Source organism: Peromyscus leucopus, chromosome 15 (assembly GCF_004664715.2).
Source record: "Peromyscus leucopus breed LL Stock chromosome 15, UCI_PerLeu_2.1, whole genome shotgun sequence".
NCBI classification, from domain to species: domain Eukaryota; kingdom Metazoa; phylum Chordata; class Mammalia; order Rodentia; family Cricetidae; genus Peromyscus; species Peromyscus leucopus.
In genome coordinates, this window is record NC_051076.1 from 65,341,128 (window position 1) to 65,362,875 (window position 21,748).

The 21,748-nt window shown below is 37.0% G+C and overlaps 1 protein-coding gene across 3 annotated transcripts in view; it reads left to right on the forward strand.

The window, feature by feature from the left end:
* The window catches only part of Dpp10 (dipeptidyl peptidase like 10), a 1,509,398-nt gene that overhangs the window by 1,414,611 nt on the left and 73,039 nt on the right, over nt 1-21,748 (forward strand). For all 3 annotated transcript variants that reach the window (XM_028883881.2, XM_028883880.2, XM_028883882.2), the window contains exons 9-11: nt 1,051-1,205; nt 10,691-10,788; nt 17,574-17,697. In XM_028883881.2, coding sequence (XP_028739714.1) covers nt 1,051-1,205; nt 10,691-10,788; nt 17,574-17,697 — 377 coding nt within the window. The remainder of the gene's footprint in view (nt 1-1,050; nt 1,206-10,690; nt 10,789-17,573; nt 17,698-21,748) is intronic.

Below are 21,748 nucleotides of genomic sequence, written 5' to 3' on the forward strand. Positions count from 1 at the left end.
CTTGGAAAAAAGAAGAATTATTGCAACACACACACACACACACACACACACACACACACACACACACACACGTACACCATAACCAAAAAATAACACCTATTCTCAAAAATCTAATTTTTGAAGGTATATTTTCTGAATTTCTTTTCTAATATTAATTACTGCTTCAGGATCCCCAAAGGAAAGACTTGACTTATTCAGTAAAATGATTTGAAGATGCCTTGTTTACAAAGATACTATTTACAGAGGTGAAGCCATGGGAAACCACAGAGGAACCTGCTATAATATAGACTAAGAGCAACCAAGTCATCATTGTTACAATGGACATAGTGATGAGCTGTCCCTAAACATAGAATCATATAGTATAGACTTATGAACAGTGATGGTAACATCAATTAAAGTTCACAGCTGGCCTGAGGTAACATTGCAGGATGGAGCTATGGAAATAGATAACCTGGTTTTATTCACTTCCTTTAAATTGTCTGTGCAAAGGCCATAATAATCATACAGTATAGGAGCCAGAGGGTACATAATACAGGGACTTTTGATGTGGTTCCTACAAATTAACTTCCTGAGTCAGAAGTATATAGTTCATCTTATGTTATATGAAAAACGTCTTTCTATATATTTCATTCTCTTTCCTTAGAGCTAAAAAGAATGTAACTATTATAGTGAGCCCCAAACTTGTTTGATGAGAGAAAAGAAAAATAGTTGCATGCACATATGTTTATAATGGTATTATGAGTGGGGATGCTTTTACCTGTATCTCAATCTTCACTCATTGTTCTTATCTTTTCACTCAAGTGATACTTTCATGTGTTAAGTCCATGCTATCTCAACCCTAACTTTGATGGTCTTTCTAACCTTCCTCTTTCTGCTTTTCCTGGAATTGAAACAGCAATTTAAAAATACAGACTTCTTGGAGAAGTTGATAAAATATAACATTCTGTCTAGAACATATTCATTCACAATGATGATTTCAAGGACAGATATTTGTGGGTCACTGAGCCCACATCTCTACAGTCGATCTCAAATAACACTCATTTATTCTAGAGGAACTTCTACATTCTCACATCGCCCACTGGTGGTCACCCGATGGAGAGAGACTTGCCTTCTTGATGATAAATGACTCCTTGGTGCCTAATATGGTTATACCGCGGTTTACTGGAGCACTGTACCCCAAAGCAAGGCAGTACCCATACCCCAAGGTAAGCAATGCAAAAGAAGTATTTGTTCTTTCTGTCTCCATCAGTGCCTTCATGGACAATATGCTTGGTTCAAGAAAAAGTGCCTCTGAAAGAGAGGTTTCCTATCTGCAGAGAAAGTCATCAATTCTAAGCTTGTCACTTGAAGTTGAGAGAAAGAGTGTGGGTAGAAAAGGTACAAGTTGGGCTGGAGGGATTGTTCAGACAACAAATCACTTGCTATGCAAGCAGACTGACTTGAACTTGATTCTTTAGAAACCATGTTTAACAGCCATGCTGGACAGTGCTTACTTGTAATAACAGAGTTGGGGAGATGAATTTAAGTGAACCCCTGGGGCTCACTGGACAGCTAGATGAACGCTCATGATGAGCTCCAGGTCAATGAGAAACCCTATCTCAAAAAAAAGGTAGATAGCACCAGAGGAATGGCAGCAAGAGACTACTTCTGGGCTCCATACAAATACATACACATGCTCACACACCTGTACCCACACACACCTGTACACACACACACACAAGGATAAAGAAGTTGTACTGATGATGGAAGGTGTGAGACTTATTGATGTACTTCTTTCCTTCTGATGCTCATTTTTAATTTTTTTTTCTTCTCACCTACTGAGTTGAAAAGAGGGTGAAAAGAAATGAGAGCCAGACCTGAGGTGAGGACAAAGGCTTCCTCAGGGTACATCCTTGGAGTTGTGAATAGATATTATAAGATAAGAAATTTCACTGCTAAATAAGTTAGAATTTCTTAGTTTCAAAAAAGTTTTAGTTGCTTTCAGATGATTTCGTAGGGCAGTTAATGTACTATAAGTTAATATGTATTTTAATTCCCTCATAAAAATTGACTGAGCATAAAAAAATCTCCAGTCAAGAGTAGATGAATCATAAAGAGCCTCAGTAAAGAATAGAATACGCATAAAGAATTTACTAGTAAGTATATTAATATCAGCATATTTTGGCAGAAGCTGATAATGAATGTGGTTTATGAAATGCTGCTGGTTGGTCCCAACTAGGGGTAGATAAGATAGATAAAAAGGTTTTATAGGACAAGAAGTACATGGATATCTTGCCTAAACAGTAAAACCATTTTCAAGTGTTGAATAAGGACTCTAGGACAAGGACACAAAGAAATTGGAAAGCACTTGGATTTCTGTTACAGGCCCTTCTTACTGCCTCAAGCTTTCCTGGATGATGATGGTGGTGGTGGTGGTGGTGGTGGTGGTGGTGGTGGTGGTGGTGGTGGTGATGGTGGTTGGTATAAGTTTGTGTTTGTGTGTGTAAGTGTGTTTGTTACATATGCATGAATGTGCAAAGATATATATGGAGCCCAGAGGTAGGATGTTACATGCCTTCCTAAATGACTGGGCACCTAATTTTTTGAGACAGCATTTCTCCCTGAACCTAGAGCTCAGCAATGTAGCTGGGATGACTGGCAAGTGGACTCCAGGGATGCTGTTGCCTTAGCCTTCCAAGATAGCCCTAGATACCCATGGCTACTGAACATGTTTTCATTTAATGTGAGATTTTAACACAGATCTCTGTGCTTATACTACATTTTTCTGACTTAGCCATCTCAGGCAGGCCTCTCAAATTCCTGTAAAAAAAGAAATTTTAATACTATTTATTTAGTCTTTGAGGATTTCATAGATGTATACAGTTCATCTTGATCATACATAATCCCTATTATCTGACTACAAAATCTGCAGAACGTTGCTCCAACAATTCCCCTACACAACTTTATATCCTCTTCATTTTTATAACCCACTGAGTTCAATTAGTACTTCCCATATGTTCATGGGTGTGAGCCTATCCATTGAAGATTGGGGAACCTCTCATAGCCACACTACTGAAGAAAAAAAACACTCTCCTTCTGCCATAGCCACTCCTCTAGTGGTGGTGAGGCTGGAGGTTCCCACCATAATCCATGCCATAATGTTGATTAACTTGGTCATGTGTAGTCAATTTCTTTTAACACCTGTTTCCCCAATATATAACAGAAAGGAGCTTGTGGTGAGTTCGTTTATGCACTGATTGTACAAAGAGGTCTTCTGAAAGTCTTCTTTGTACATTTTAGCTTTTAATTACGCAAGCCAAGAAACTCTTTTTCTTTTGGTAGTGGGGAATGCTTGCCATAGCACACACCTTTGAAGGTCAGAGAACGCTTGATAGAAGAAATCTGATCTTCCTTTCCAACATGTAAGTTTCAGAAATCAAACTCAGGGGATCATAGGAGCTGGCAAGCCCCTTTACCTACCCAAGCATCTCCCTAACTCCCAAGAAGAGATTTTTGAGCACTGGTTTGCAGAAATTTGCTTTGATTTTCTCAAGTGCAAGTATCTTTGCTAAGCTTGGACTTGTTCACTGTATCATTCATATATAAAACCCAGAAAAAAAGAAGCCATCACACTTATTAGGACCAGTCTGCTATGGAAATGGCAAGTCTGGGATAAGTTTGAAGCTACTTGCCAGTCTCTTTTCCTAAACACCACACCCAGACACTCTAGAAGGAAAATAGGGCTTGAGTGTAGAGAACCATGGAGAAAATGAATATTGCTTCAGGAATAGAATGCCTGCATATCCTGACATACCTCTTTCTAATTCTGATGGTTGCAGTATTAGACAAACAATTGATAGGAACAAACTTCTATGATTGGAAATGTTTTTCTTGATTTTCTCTGGGTAGGGCTTAGAAGCCACCAAGTCAGTGCTCTTCAGAAAATGGCAATCTGTGCCTACAACAAAAGACTTCTGTTCACAAAACATTTTCACGGAAAAAAAAATGTGACGACTTTTTCACAATTGTAAGTTCAGCCATGTTTTTGTGGATCATGACTTGAGCCTGTAAACTACATGCCAGCCCTTTTTACATGTTAGATAACTGAGCATTTTCTCCAATATATTAATTCTTTCTTGCTTAGTTTAGTAATGGTGGTGAAATCTTATCTATAGATTACAGAAAAGATAGAGAACTAGTGATGTAAAGGTGTGTGCAACTGTTCAATGCACGAAGGAGTCGGTGTAGCCCCATGGAAGAGAACACAGTCATTTGTTTCTCAAGAGTGGGAACTAAAATTGATTATCACTTTTAAAATAATGTTCTTAGATATGTCTTCAAATCACCCTCTCAACTATGGAGGGTAAGAAAACTGAGACTCATAAATGGAGAAATATAAATATTTAAGAAAATTAAAATATGTCACCAGGAACTCTGATACAAAATGATTATAGTAACTAATCATTTACTATTTTTTGGTTCCATTAGTCACGATACTGTGTGCCTATTAATTGAATAGAGTCATTGGTACTAGTAGACATTTTTTTGTTTTGTTTTGAGGGAGGCTTCCATTTTTCCCTTCATTTAATCTTCATTGCAAGCACTTATTTTTTTTAAAAATGAATAAGCTGAGATTTTAAAAGGTTACATACTTTTTAAAAAGGCATAGCTATGAGCTAGAGAGATGACTCAGCAGTTAAGAGCACTTACTGCTCTTACAGGGGACCTGGGTTCTGTTCCTGGCACCCAAGTTGGATATAGCTCAGAACTGTATATAACTCCAGCTCCAGGGAATCTTGTGTTATCTTTTGGACTCTGCACATACTTGTACACACATGCACATTTATTCATAGGCACAAACATATACATATAATTTTTTAACATACATCTTTTTGTTAAGTCATCGCTATTTCAAGACAGGAAAATAATGTAAATAAAGTTCCTGTGGATTAACTGTTATTTTCATAGCAGCTCAGAAAACCTGAACACCTGCCTGTCAGTCACAGACACAGGCTTGTGACCATTTACACCACATATGTACATATACAGACTCAGCTCTATATGGGCAGAAGAGAGTCTCCAGTCATCAACACAGGCGCATAGTGTGTGATGAAGGTCCCAAGTGGGCAGTGACTGTCAATGAAAGTATTAAAACTAAAACCTGGAGCTAGGGAAATAGCTCATCGTTTGCATGCCGTGAATGGGGACCTGACTTTGAGAATTCAGATATTATCTGGAATATCCAGTTAAAAATCCAGGTGTGGTGTTGCAAGTTTGTGATTGAAGCAAGGGGAGGTAGAGCTAGGCAGATTCCCTGAAACTCAGCCAGCCAGCCTAGCCTCCTTGGAATGCTCCAGATAATGAGTGACTCTTGATTCTAAGGATGTGAACTGTGTTTCTGCGGATGACACCCAAGTTTGTATCTTGTCCTCTACATACATGTACATATGCCTTTCAGGCCACATGCATGCCCACATTCCACATACATAAAAAATAAAAATGAACAAACATTCTACAAGACAAAACTAAGGGACAATACACTTGGCTGGATGTGACTGTTCTGTGAGACCCATGTACTTAAGACACCAGTTTTCAAGAAAGTGGGGGTTTGGGTCCTTGTAATCACAAAAATTTCAGTATCTTGTTGAGTATGTCATTTAATTTTCAAACTCACTATTTTCTACTTGAGTTTTAAATGATCATTAGTTTTCCCATAACAAATGCAGGTTCAATTTGCTTGCATACAATAAACTTTCAGAAAGTGACACTTTAGAAATCGAGATAATGCTAAGTTCATACTAAATTGCTATTTAAATTAAGCTAGATTTAAAAACTGGTGCAGTGAAACTCAGCACGGTCAGATTTACTGATGAAACACTTATACCAAACAAATATATTTGGATTTTATTTAATTCAGCACGATTTGGTGCTCATAAAATACCCTATCATTAGCAACTCAGCACAAAAGAGATGCGGAGTTCTCTCTCTGTAACCTCAGGTTAATCTTCTTAATTAAAACATTATCTCGTTTAATGACAATTTAGTTGCCAGTAAAACAAGGTTAATTATTATTGAGGCTTGCATTTCAGAATCATGGAGGAAGAGATTCCGTGGATTTGCAGTCTTTGTGGCAAATGGGACTGTTGAAAGCGAAGAAATGAGCTCTCTAATTTGCACACTCTCTGAATGATTCAAATATTAAAAGGTGCAAATGAACTCACTAGTTTTGCTTAATTCCAAACCCCATGGAAAAGTAAAAATGGAACTGAGATTATGAAATGCTGAATAGCAAAAGTTGTGAGGCAGTCTGATGCTTCACTGAGGTGCCTTTATATAAAAATGGCCTCATGTGTACAATTTTTAATTTGCATTCGGGTGGAAGCTGATTGGAATATCATTCATCCTGCACATGTGCAAATTTACAGTTGCAGTAGCAGATTCCCTTAAAGGAATGATCAGCATTTGTGTGTCTTTGACAAAGTAAATCACAAAATATTGGTAAGAGTTCACAGAAAGATCCAATCTAACTTAATGTCCTTATTAGTCTAGTTAGTGTATTAAATTATAAAAATATAAGCACAAATTTCTCTAACTGGGTAAGAATTAGTGTTATAAAAATACCAATCAGTTTAATGCATTGCCATATACTCATTTAGATGGCTTATTTAGACATCTCTTTGTTAGTTAATATAACAAAACTATGACATTTTATCCAAAGAAAGAAAACATTTTTTTTCTCACAATGTCTGCTTTCTGACACATTCTCAGAAGGATATCTGTCTCAGTTTTTAAAATCAAGTAAATTGTGCATTAGAATTTTAATTACATACTTTATCATGCATTATAGCAGAGTCAAAATTTGAACTGAGATTCTTCTGACTCAGATTTAGATAACCCAGGTCTCAAAACATGGTCTAGTCACCAGCAGTGATCATGTCAGCCTTGTGCTGGAGGTGGGCGTCATTTCTTCTAAACCAGTCTCATGAAAACTAACTTCTGACAACTAGTGAGGTTTGTTTAGATAGAAAGATGACAGGTATATTTATGGATAGATGATAGATGATAGATAGATAGATAGATAGATAGATAGATAGATAGATAGATAGATAATATAGCAGATAATTGTAGACAGAGAAATGATAGACTACGTAAGATGGATAGATGAGATGAGAGATAGGTGGTAGATGAGACATGTTAGAAGATAACTGGTAGATAGATAATAGATGACAGAGAAATGGTAGTGTGCTGACTAGTTTTAGTCAACACAAGCTAGAGTCATCTGAGGAAGGAACCTCAATTATGAAAATGTCTCCACCGTGTGGTGGTGGCCCACACCTTTAATCCCAACACTCAGGAGTTAGAGGCAGGTGGATCTCTGTGAGATCAAGGCCAGCCTGGGCTACAGAGTGAGTTCCAGGACAGGTTTCTACACAGAGAAACCTTGTCTCGGAAAAAAAAAAAAAGAAAAAAGAAAAAGAAAAAAGAAAAAAAAAGTCTTAAGATTGGGTTATAGACAAGCCTGTAGGGCATTTTCATAATTAGTAATTAACAGAAGAGTGCCCAGCCCATTGTGAGGTACCATACCTGGGCTGATGGTCCTGGATTCTATAAGAAAGCAGCCTGAGCAAGCCATGGGGAGGAAGCCGGTAAGCAGCACCCTTCTGTGATCTTTGCATTAGCTTCTGCCTCCTGTTTCCTACCCTGTGTAAGTCCCTGTCCTCACTGTCTTTGATAATAAACTGTTATATGGAACTGTGAGCAATATAAACCCTTTATTCTCCAAGTTGCTTTTGGTCATGGAGTTTCATCACATCAATAGTAATTCTAACTAAGACAGACAGATTGTATGTGGTAGATAGAGAATAAATAGGTGATAAATAGATTTCATACAATAGATGAAAGACATTATGTGTTAGACTGATAGATTATAGATAGAAGATTAGATAGATGACAGATGATAGATGATACAGAATGAACAAATAGAACATAAAGATATGATAGAGATAAAGATGATTTATATATATATATACATATATATAATAGATATATGAGATGATAGATAATTGACAAATAAAAAATTTGTGACAGAGATAAAAGATTAATAGGTGACTAATAATTATGAATAGTTGGTAGTAGGTGAGTGATGTCACATGATAAATGACAAATAGGTGATAGATATATGATCCGGATGATAGATGATTATAGGTAGCAGGTAGAGAATAGATAAAAACATGGAACAGGTTTTTTTTTTATCAGAACAGTTTACTGGTGGCTTGGCACTGTAGTTAAAACACAAATAGATCCATAGTGCCACACCTGGAGATTCTTTTTCTAGATCTGTGAGCTGGGGACCAAGGCTTTGTGTTTCTAAGGCTCCAGAGGGGGCAGATTGGTGCTGCTGGCAATGAAGAGTCTAAATGGTCAAGTTACATCACAAAACAAGGTTTAAATTTTAACTTGCTTGATATAGCTAGAGAAATAACAGAACAAAACCATAAATTAATGATGATCCCAATAATGGCTTTAATATCATGGCATTCCTTTAGTAAAAGCCTTTCCTGACTACTTCCATTGGCTATAAAGTTCTGACCAGTGTGTGACACACTTCCAGAGATGTGTCAGTCTCTAGTGATAACCAAATAAAACAGTTGCTCAGGGGCCTACTCACTCTGGGTGGAATGCATCATGTTGTCTCAAGCCTTGACTTGTTTCAGGCTTTGTCTTGTCAATCCTTTGAGCATGAATCTATCTTTGCAGTCCTTAAATAAGCTTGATCACACTCTTTCAATTTTTAACTCAAGTCATTTTTAATTTCCCTTTCCTCTTCTCCATATCACATGTAGTCTTTTCAAGCCTCACCATATCACAAGGATACTTGTTTAACAACATGTTGTGATACATTGATTTAATGCATCCTTTATTCATGTGGACACACTTCATTTAGTTTTCTTTTACCATTGTTCATGTGTGTGCTGAGTTCATATGTATAGTTCTGCGTGTTTGTGGATGCATGTGTGTATACATATAAAGAGGGTCATTTCAGGAATCATCCTAAATTGTTCTTTCACCTTATTCATTGAGTCAGGGTCTTCCAATCAAGCCCACTATTCTTATTAGCCAGTTTTCTCTGGGGATCCCTTTTCCACCTTCTGTGGCTGGAATTTCATTCCATTAATGTGCCCAATCTCTCTCTTTAAGCTTTACTGATTTTTAAATAGAAGACTCATATATTTAAATGACCCTTTGAGATGCAGAAATAGCCCTCTCTTGAGTCTGTGGCAGGAAGAGATAGCCCAAAAACCTACCTGGTATTTATTTGGGTGTTGGGAAGCCAAGCTCCAGTGCTCATGCTCGCAGGACACATGATCTAACCACTGAGCGATCTGCCCAGGCCCAGCACAAAGCCATTCTTTCATTCTTCTATGCAAACTGGTTGAGGCATATTTGAGAAAGAATGCCTTCATGTCTCTTTCTTGCTCATAACGTATTGGCCACCATTTGCTTGTCATTGCCTGGGAGATAACAGAAGGCACAACTAGCATGTGTGTTAAGTCTCAGCTCTCTCAGTATTAGGGATTTTACTTTAGCATCTCTATTTTCATCTAGAGAATGATTAGAATAACCTTTGTACTGAAGTAAGGGCATTTAGTGACAAATCTATGGCATGACCCATTAGACCATGTTACAAACTAGAAGCATACCAAGTACTGTACCTTGGTAGTTATTGTTCCTTTAATGGAATTTTGATTAACTGAAACCAAATTATATATGCATTTCCACTCTTCCTGCCACAGACTCAGAGAGGGCTGTTTCTGCACCTCTCAAGGGTCATTTAAATATATGAGTCACCCATTCTGTAATCAGTAAAGCTTAAAGAGAAAGACTGGGTACATTAATGCAATAGACTACATTAGGCTCTTGAATTTTAAACGTGGTATTTGAAGCATGTGGGTAAGATTTTTAATATTTCTGCATTTATTTTGCATATATATATATACATATATATATATATATATATATATATATTTGTGCGTGTGTGTGTGTGTGTGTGTGTGTGTGTGTGTGTGTGTGTGGGCACACATGTGCCACGGCACATGTGGAGGTCAGAGGGCAACTTGTAGCAGCCTATTCTGAATAGAATTTCTGTAACCGTTGTGGGTGGATTTCCCTTGCCTTCCCCTTTCCTATCCCCTTCCCTTATCTTTCCTGTTCTCTTCACTTTCATCTCTCCATCTTCTTTTCCGTTTCCTTCCCCTCTCACAGCTTTACTACCTGCGTCTTTCCCCTTCCCTCCCCTTCCTTCCTGCCACTAGAAAGCTTCACGCTACAGTTCATGTTCTATGATGTGAGCAGTCACTTGGTCTACTGGCTGCTTTGCATGCCCAGTCCTTCTGCAGCTCTGACAAAGGTACCCAGCAGCACCGCCTAATGAATAAAGCCACCCTGATTTCCTATAACCTTTAATTGTCTGAGGAAAATGCTCTAGAAGCAGCAATCTGCAAAAACAATCGAAAGTCATCAAGTGGTTGAATTTAAAAACCATTTCTATTTCAGAGAAGTTGAACATTTGTCCCCTGTAAAACACACACACACACACACACACACACACACACACACACATGAGTAAACTAGTTAAAACTCCTTGTTTTTCTTTGTTTTAATATAGTCTAATGCTTATATATTACATATTACAACTTTTATTTTCTCAAAGGCAGGTCAAGTGAACCCAACAGTGAAATTATATGTTGTAAACCTGTATGGACCAACTCATACTTTGGAGCTGATGCCGCCCGACATTTTTAAATCAAGGTAGGCAATTTCAATTCCACTTTTAAGCAGAAATAGATATTTTCCATCCAATTATCATTTTGTTGCAATTTAGAAAATGATGTGATCAGTGCCACAATTCCACTTGAAAATGAAGCAGAGGCTGTCTCCATCAGTTGGGAATGAAGTCATTCTGGTTGTCTGACTGTTCCTAAGAAGTATTTAGCTTCAAGGTGACTAGAGGTACCACAAAATGATGAAAGATGCTGATGATTGGGTGTTTGGCTGGCACTGTGAAGGAGAGAAGACAGAAGTTAATTTTCCACTGAATTTTCTTCTAGAGCATAGTTGGTCCATTCTCTTTAAATGTTGCTCTTTAGAAGGCCAGAATCAGCGTCTGGGGCTGTAACTCCTTTGGCAGAGTGATTGCCTGGCCTGGGCAAAGCCCTGGGTTGTATAAATTCCTACACTGCATTAAGTAGATATAGTGGTAAAGACCTGCAATCCCAGACCTTGAGAAGGGGAATTGGGGTGATTAGAAGTTCAAAATCATTCTCTGCTTCATAAGGAAATTCAGGCCAGACTGGGCTACTTGATCCCTGGTTAAAAAACAAACAAACAAACAAAACAAAAAAAACTAAATTCTCTCTAAAATGTTTACCTTCCTTTCTCCCACAACTTGCTGATACATTATTTGGTGGTCTTCTGCAAGCAGAATGTATGAATAAAATATGATTTGTTTAAAGATTAGAAACCTTTATATTTACAACATTTGAGAAGGACCCAGGGAGATGGCTCAGTAGGTAAATCTCATGAAAAAAAGAGTTTAGGTCCCCAGAACACAAATAGAGACTTATGTAATATTGTAGACCTGTAATCCCAGTGCACTTGTGGTGAGATGGGAGCCAGAAACAAGAGAGCACCTGGAAGCTCATGGGCCAACCAGCCTGGAAACCATGGTGGTGAACAGCAGGAGACTGTGCTTCCAGCATGGTAGAAGGAGATGAACGACACCCAAGGTTGTCCTCTGATTCCCCACTCCCCAACACATACATTGTGCCATGCATACCTGGATGAACAGCGAAAATAGGTATATAGTGTATGTGCCCAAAGCATAAATTAAATATTGGAAACATCTTCAGCACCAAACACATAATCATTTATGCAATAAAGTTCTAAATGTCTGAAACTTCTAAGGTGCTTCATTCAGTGTCATAGTCAACTTACCAAGGTCATCGAGATGAATCTGGAGGTAATCTTCAAGAGTTGGTCTCACTGTTCATAGATAATATAGTAATCTAGTGTCCTTTTCAGTCTATCAAACACATCATTTTTGTGGGTGTGTGTTGTATATAGTGAAGCTACATATATATGTGTATAGTACAGTCCACACTGTGTGTGTGTGTGTGTGTGTGTGTGTGTGTGTGTGTGTGTGTGTATTCATGTAGAGATATATAGGGTGAAAGAAGACCTGGATTTTGGAGGAGCATGTGGGAGGGCTTGGAGTTGGATTTAGGGAGGGAGAGGTAGATATGATGAAAATACATTGCACTCGTGTATTAAATTCTAGGAAAGTATTGAAAATAAATTAATCTATTTTCAAAAATATGTTTTAAAACTTGAGGACAGTCTGCTTTTTCCTATAACCTCTGCCTTTATTTCTCTTCTTCATTTTATTTATTAATTTTCACTTATTCATGCCATGTCATCAGATGTACATAAGACCATGCAGGCAGGATGTCTTCAGCATCAATTCTTTTTATTTACATTTTACCATTATTCAGCTCATCCTTATTTAAAACACAGCTGTTTTGATTCTGGATAGAATGCAGCTCAAAAGGACATAAAATAATGGCCCATTTTCCTTCCAATATCCCCATAACCAGACCCAGTGGGAGGTGAGATAGTTCATGTCATCTGGAGAAGTAGAGATGTTTTCCAAATGCTCACACTATTAGTTTAAAACATTGCAAGCACTGGGTGATTTTCCTAGAAAACTTAGGTAATAAGTTCAAAGTATTACTTTAAAGCTAGTAAAAATATTCTTTTATGATGAGTCGTGAAGACATTAGAGAACCATCACATTCACTTGAGAAAAAGAAGCATTGTATTTTTAAAGCTTTGTTGTGTGTAACACATGTGTGGAGATGTGTGTGGAGGTCTGAGGAAAGCTTGCTGGAGTTGGTTCTCTCTTTCCACCATGTGGGTCCTAGGAATTGGACTTTAGTTGCCAGAGTTGGCAGCAAGTACCTCTACCCAATGACCTGGCTTGTTGGCCCTGCATCATTATCTGTATGGTTCTCTTCACTCAGTGTCTTTTAGCATGCATTTACTTATTAGGTTTTCTATTGTCACCTGCATCACTGGTGTGACCCCAGGACTACTCCTGTCACCCGGCTTTATGGTCCTGTGCTGTCTCTTCCTTGGCATATGTCTAGTCTGAATTTCTAATTCTTTCAAGGAATGTCTGGACTTTTGGGAATGTCTAACTCATTCATGTATCTGTTTCCATGGAAATGACTGAAAGGACCTTTTGTTCAAGTGATGAATAACATTAATGGAACTTAGAATGACATGTATTCTGAGCCTGTAGGGAGAGCTACTCTAGTGTACTTAGAGTAGAATTTCTGTGTACCCTCAGAAATTCATGCCTCAAAGAGAACAGCATGTCTAGGTACATAGATATATGGAAGACATAACAGTAAATAGACAGGAAACCAATGAAAACACATGCATGAGTCTAGGGAGATGCCTCAGTCAAGAAAATGCTTGTTGTAAGAACATGAAGGTCCTGAGTCTGATACCCAGAACTCAGAATTAAAAAAAAAAAATACAGACAGGGTAGTCTATACTTCTAATCTTAGCACTGGTATGGTGGAAAAATGTAAATCCCTGGGACTTGCTAGATAGACTGATTGAATTGGTGAGCCTCTAGGTTACTTGGAGACCCTGTGGCAAAAAAATAGGGGGTAGAGAGTGGCTAAGGAGGACAATGGAGGTTGAATTCTGTCCCCCATCATACTTATACACATGTTTACACATCCACACACTTACATGCATAAAGAAAGGAAAGAAAGCAGGAAGGGAGGGAGGGAGGGAGAGAGGAAGGAAGGAAGGAAGGAAGGAAGGAAGGAAGGAAGGAAGGAAGGAAGGAAGGAAGGAAAGGGAAGGGAAGGGAAGGAAGGGAAGGGAAGGGAAGGGAAGGAAAAGAAAAGGAAAGGAAAGGAAAGGAAAGGAAAGGAAAGGAAAGGAAAGGAAAGGAAAGGAAAGGAAAGGAAAGGAAAGGAAAGGAAAGGAAAGGAAAGGAAAGGAAAGGAAAGGAAAGCAGGCAGGCAAAGAGAAAGAAAGACAGCTAACAAGGGTCTGATTGCCAGCACACCCATCTTGAAATGATTCTGGGACTCCATTTCACATACCCTTTGGACAATTCTGTCTCCTAAGCAAGGTCATGCTGTGATAGACAGTCACCAGTGACTAGAGTAGTGGCCCTTTATCCTGCTGGTCTTTGCCCTATGACTCAGTCTGTGCTTAGGAGCTAACATAGTGTGTGATAGGAAGCAAAGTGAGATGTGAACCTAGAACTTTGAGGTCCAGAAAGTGCAGAAACATGGGAAGTGATTCAACTAGTACACCTGCATTTCCTCAATGCCTAAATGTCAACCTCTGTTCTAATTTCCATGTTGTGTATGTGCAACAACTTAGTGGAGATTTCCAATATTTGGAAACTGATCCTTTTAAAACTGCAAATTTGTTTTCAGAAATAGTTGTCACTGTTCAAATTTTAGATGGCAAGTAGAAAGTGATGCTCACATACAAATAAGATGTATACTAAGGTATGCCATATTAGATTAAACTTTTGTAAGCATGAGTAGCATGTATAAAATAACCAACTTATCTAAAAAAGATCAATATGTGTTTTTTTTTTAAATAAAATACTGCCATTTATCTTGAAATTTTTACATCTAAATGTACATTCACTTAAAAACACCAGCTACCGGCCACGTGCTATTAGGCTTTGAATTGTTATCCAAATATCAGATTTTTTTTGAAAGTCACTCTAAACCAGACTATGCAATCAATAAAGTGCATCCTTTTCTGTGATGGAATTGCATAGATTGTTCTAAGAGCACTTTAGATAAATATTTAAATTCTGGTGTTTTATTATTTACTTTAAAAGGCTTTCATGTTATTTTCACATCTCAATTTGTCCCATGTCCCATATTGTCCGGGTTAGTTAATTGAAACAAATTTTTATGTAGGCTCAAAATCAATTTGCCAATGTACATTTTTCCCTTCAAAGCTGTGGACTCATTGATTTCTATAGTCATTGATAAATACTTCCAATGTTTATGTTAATTTTAATATATTTTATGGCAAGATTTATAAATCTTTACAGTATTCATATTAAATTTAGTACAACTTTAGACATTTGTAGCTGCCATTCAGGAATATCTATTATCACAGTTCAGCATTTCTTACCCTGGTTGTGTATGGGGCACACAGTTCCTTTTTCTCAAAGCTTCATTGTATATAATCTATAAAAGGCCAATGCTTATATTTTCTTTTTGTCTGTGTGAGTTCTAATGTCTGTATGTGGGAGTGTGTATGATCTGAACTCCCTTCCTGTGTACGTGTGACAAGTATTATATTATATAGACACATACACACACACACACACACACATACACACACACACAAACAAACAAACACCCATGCCACCTCTCCAGACCCTTTAGGCATTTTAGTGGTCATAATGCCAAATATTGCATATTCAAAATACATTTCTTAAAAAAAAAATGTTGAAAGTGAAGCAGGACACTGTTCCTTGCAGGACCCCATTCCAAGTGAGTTGGCCAAAGTGTATATCCAAACCAACTGTGCATGGATTTGAGATTGCCCTGGTAACTGCTTAGGGCACGTGGTATTATGGGTTCTCAGAACTGCTTGGCAAATTGTTCTGAGCAGGGCTCAGATGGTTGTGAAAGCTTCCAGATGTTTTGAATAGGCTTGAAAAACAATATGTCAGACATCACTCCATAGTAAGTTACACTTGTCCTTCTGCTGATGTCTTCCATTTGACAGGCTAACAGATATTTTTAGAGGAAACTAGCTGTTCAGAAATGCAAAAAATGTAAGATTCATATAACTGGATTTCTTGTCCAGAGTTGTCCAAGGACAAAATATTTTTTCTTTCAAGTTTTTCTATTTATAAATGATACTTTTCACTAACTCACACAAGTATCAATATTATTTTATTTCTTTGACTACTTAATTTTATTTGTTTGTGTGCATGAGTATCTGTGTGTATATATGCCATGTGAGTGCAGTGCCCTTAGGGGCCAGAAAGTGGCATTGAATCCCAGAGTTGGAGTTAGAGGAGGTTAGAAGCTGCCTCATGAGCATCCTGGGTGCTGAAATACTGTCCTCTGGACAATGCAGCAAGTACTCTTAATTGCTGAGACAGTTCTGCAGCCTTTAAACACAATTTTTAACACAACACAGATGGCATTTTAAAGCTGTTTCTAATGCCACTCCTCTGTTACGGAATTGGGAACATATCTAGAAAGGTTGTTGCTTTTTCCTTTTTATCATAAATCAAACCAAGATGACTGGATTTTTTGGTATGGAAGCTCAGAGTTTTCTGATACATTATGTTAATTTTTAAATATAAAATCAAAACATTTTATACATAAAATTTATATTACATATTTATGTCAATCCCCTATTACGTTGAGGAAACTATACACACAGTAATTAACATTATTTGTATGCTAAAAATGTAATATCTAGTCAGGTGCTTCACTTGGATTCCTTTTTATTTTTAATGGTGTGAGACAAGATGAGTAGCAATATTATAAAAAAGACTATGAATGAAAAATTGGAACCACTTCTAAATCTACAACTGACAAAGACCAACTCTATCATATTAGTTACTTCTCTTGTTGTTGTGATAAAATACCTGATTAAAAAGAAAAAGAAAAGAAGGGTTAATTTTGTCTTACAGTTTGAGGGCACCATCCATCCTAGAGGGAAGGCATGGCGGCAGGAACATGAAGCTGCTGGTCATGCGGCATCCACAGTCAGGAAGCAGAGAAAATGAATGGCTGTGTTCAGTTCACTTCCTCCTTTTATTCAGTCTGCATGCAGCTCATGCAATGGTGCCACCCACATTACAACCGGGTCATCCCTCCTCAGTTAAAACTCTTTGGAAACTCTCTCATGGACGTGTCAGAGATATGTCTTCTAGCTGATTCCAGAGTACAGTCTAGCTGACAAGAAGATTAAACATCACACATACCATTAGTGCCCCTGTAGCCAAATACTTCATATATAAGATAAAAACCAGAAGGTTGTGCATAAGACATAACCATTAAGTCAAGACTGAGTTTTGCATTTGTTTTGGCTATCCATTGTTCTTTTAACAAAAAGTTAACATAGTATTAAAATTATATACTTGCTTTTCACATGCTAGTCCCAATCAATAAACATTTTTCAGAAAAGTCAAGTATCTGCTGGTTTCCATTGTTCCAAAAATTGCCTTTCTGGGAAATAATTCATTATGAAATGTTTTCTCATATTTTCTGTATATTTGTTCACATATACATATATGAACAAATATACAAGTCTGCATATATACATACACATTTATTTGAATTTATATATATATGAATATTTAAACAAGAGTATGTATGTTTATATATGTACACAAAATACAATATTCTTATAATGTTTCAGTTATTGCATATAAAACATCACATGGATCTTACTAGAATTCTACTGATTATCAGACTCTAAACATAAATTTTAATTTTTTGTTTCCAAACTAGAGAATATTACATCACCATGGTTAAATGGGTGAGCAACACCAGGACAGTGGTCAGGTGGTTGAATCGGCCTCAGAACATCTCTATCCTCACGGTCTGTGAGTCCACCACCGGGGCATGCAGTAGGGTGAGTTTAACTTACTTCCATCTTTTGTGTAAGGTAAAATGGTTAGGAGTCATTGCTATGAAAGTCAGGCCTGGTTAGGGTTTCATATAGGAACTTCAAAAGCTTACTTACAAAAATAGTAAGAAAAGGAATAAATCCTAAAGGTCTATGTTTTTTTTGTGGCTGGGGAGATGTCTTAGAGAATGAGGTGGTTTCCACACAGTCTTGAGTACCTGAGCACCTAAGTAAATTCCAGACAAGTGTGGTTGACCCCTTATAATCCTAACATTTGAGAGGTGAAGACGGGATTAGAAGAGCATATTGGCTAGCAACACTTGATGAATTGCTAAGCTACAGGTTCAGCAAGAGACCCTGCCTCCATAGGTAACATGAAGAACAATTAAGACACTAAATGTTAACTTCTGCATTCCACATGCATGTGCACACACAGATATGTGAATATGCATGCACAAACATGCACACACACCAGACACATGTACACATGCAAAAAATAAAAAGTAAATAAAAGTGCACACAATAATCCTTTAAATCTTGCAACTTTTTAAGGGAGTGGCATCATGAATAAATAAAGGAGAACACACTGCCCTCTTAATGAAATGAATGAATACAGGTCTGCTGCACATAGGTGGTCTAAACAAGATGGAGTTTTTTGCAGTTGAGGACTTCTGTCCATATTTTGTCTTTCCCTTGACATTGTTGGAAGTATCCTTTCCATTTTCTTTAGAAATGGCCACGTTCTCAGATAGCTCATATTAGCTCTGTAGTAGTATTTCCTTTCCTATAGTAAGCAAAAGACAAAAAAAAATGGCTCTTGTTCCACTCTATTGTAACAGTGAGTTGAATTTCAATTTCTAAAATTAAATTTTCTAAACTCTGCAGTGACTTAAATGTGCATCACAATTAAGGCTCCTGGCAAAAAAAAAATGGATTGATAGTTTAAATGTTTATATTATATGTTTTAATAGATGTATAAAGGATTCTTGGATTATTTAATAAGAAACTCACAAATGTCTGCTGCAGAAATGGTGGAGCGAGCATTACACTTTCCTCTGTAAACTATTAAAATGATATAAAACAGCTGTTTTCAGATACGGGATAATAGGAGGAATAGGCACACTAGGCATGTGCTCTAGTAATGAACCCCATCCCCAGCCTTGTGTCAGTAGAGAAGAAGAGGCAAAGAGGTCGAACTAAAGCCAACTGTGATTGTCTCACTCCTCCATGTGATCAGTGAGAATCACAGTCTTACCTAGCAAGCCCCGCCCCAAAAGTTGGAATGCCTAGGAAAGAACTCCACTGATCTATGAGAAAATATTCTTATCTTTGACCCAGTGTTTAAGCATTGCTTTTCTATCCAAAGGAAGCTTACTTTTGAAAGGGAAAATTAAAATTCAATGGACAACTGTCAATCATGCAGAATTTGTGAAAGTTAAATATTCTATATGTTTGGAGAATTGTAACCAAGTTTTTTTTTTTTTTCCTTCCAAAATAGTCTGTAGGAACATACCAAGTACAGCAGTGTTGGAGTCAACAGGATTTCTGAAAACTATTAGAAATATCTTTAACAAATTCCCTTATGAACAAGTAGATAAATTTTTTTCAGTGAAAAACATGAAGTATTTAAGGTGTAAAATTAAGTGGATAGTCCTCATTACATAAAACATCGTTGAAGAAAGGACAAACAGAATTAAAAAATAGTGTGAATTCCTGAGAGCAAAAATAAAATTGCAATGCCTGGCTGATTACTGTGTATAAGTCACAGAAGCAAGGATTTGAAGAAGCTGGTCACAGAATATCCAGAGTTTAGAAAAAGAGAATGGGCACCTGCATACTTACTTGCTTTTCTTCTTAGCTCACTTCCATGAAAACCTTATTTGCATGTGTAACACTGTAAAATGATATACATATGAAATTATAGGTAGAAAACTCTAGGATAAAGGTACTGGAATAAGACAAACAAAATATAATGATGTAGCATTTCTCTATTATAAATATGTACAATGTGTCCAACATGTCCAAGAATTTGGCAAATCCAAAACAATATAAAGATAAACAACAATTAAACAGCTCATAATCAAGTTATTACAAATCAACGATTTAGAGAAAAACATTGAAAATATCCTCAGAGAAAACTACTAATGTAAGAGGACATAATTATGAAAATTGTCTACATTTTGTAAGATATAGCATAAACTAGAAAAGAACAGAATGAAAGATTTCACACTAATATGCATACATTATCAACTTAAAGGGGATTGATTACATAACCATATAGGAAACACAGATTTTAGTTATCAAACTACAGCAACAGCATTAGACCGGTGATTAATACTACTTGGTTATGATACACTGTTGACTAATCAAGAAGAAATACCTGTAGATCTAAAAATGATGATTCAAAATTTGTATCAAGTTAGAATCATAGATACAGTTACATTCAGTGCCTTTGGAATTCCTATCTATCTATCTATGCATATATGTGTATATATATATATATATATATATATATATATATATATGTGTGTGTTGTGTGTGTGTGTGTGTGTGTGTGTGTGTGATACATGTATATACATATATAGATACTAGTAAAGCTACAAAATATTTTAACAGAATATTAAAAATTAGTTTGAAAATATGTCACCCAACAACAAAATGTATCATCTTTTCATCTTCATAGTGTGAGCCTTAGCCTTTAATGACTGAGCAATCTTCCTGACACTTTTTGAGTGCTAAAGAACTGTTCACAAGGCTCAAAGAGAAATAGAGCAAAGAAGGACTAAGGAGATGGCTGAGTGGTTAAGGGTACCTGCTGCTCTTGCAGAGGATCCCAGTTCAGTTATCAGTACCCATGCCAGGCTGCACATAACCACCTGTAACTCGAGCTCCAGGTCATTCAACAAACTCTTCTGTCCTCCACAAGTACCTGCATGTACATGGTCCACATACGCACAAAGGGGCACACACACATACATACAAATAAATATAAATATAAAAAAGAAATAAAGCCAAGTGTCCCCCTTTTAGCCATAAAAGTATTAAATTAAATTAAAAATATTTGGAAAATAAGAGAAAAAATTTAAAGTAAATGCATGCACTTATTTAAAATTCAGATTCCTGTCTGAATCTGACTGGCTGGGTGTGTGTTATAGAACATGCCTATAATCCAACACTTAGAACATTGCATCAGGAGCATGATAAATTTGAGAATAGGCTCAACTCATAAGTGTGACTGTCTCCAAAGATAACAGAAAAGAAAATTCCAAATGTCTTCCGGGTTGCAATGTATAGCTCATCACTGTGGAAAAGTCACAGCAGCAAGAGATTAAGACAGCTGGTCACAGTGCATCCATACTCCAGAGCAGAGAGAATACATGCATGAATACTGGCTTGCTTGCTTCTTCACTCAATTCTACTTTTGCACTCTTATACAGTTCAGGATCCCTTGCCTAGGGAATGGTGCAGCCAATGGTTACAGTGGACTGGGTCTTCTCACCTCAATTTACTTAAGTAAGACAGCCACCCACAAATATGTCTACAAGCCAACCCAATGTAAAATACTCTTCATTGAGAATCTTTTCCCAAATGCTTCAAGGTTATGTCAGGTTAATAATTAAAGGTGAAAATCTCAGTGAGTAAATAGATATTTATTGAATAGATAATTTGACAAATGAATAGAAGATATGATATAATCATTTATTATTCAGTCTTTTTAAAGGAAAGAAATAATAAATAAACAACAGTATGGATGAATCTGGATGGCATTATTGTAAATTAAATGAGTCAGGCAAAAAAAAAAAGACACTGAATGGGGGCTGTAATTCAGTTAGCTGGGTACTTATCTAGCATTCAGGAAACCCTGTTGTCCCATGCTCAGCTTTCCATAACCTGGGCATGGTAATACCCAGGTCTAATCCCAGATCTCTGCAACTAGAGACAGGAATCTGAATTTTAAGATTGAACTGGGGTTGTATCTCAGTTGATAGAGTGCTTTCCTAGCTTGCACAAATCCCTGGCGTTGGTACTCAAAACCACATAAACCACATGTGTCAAC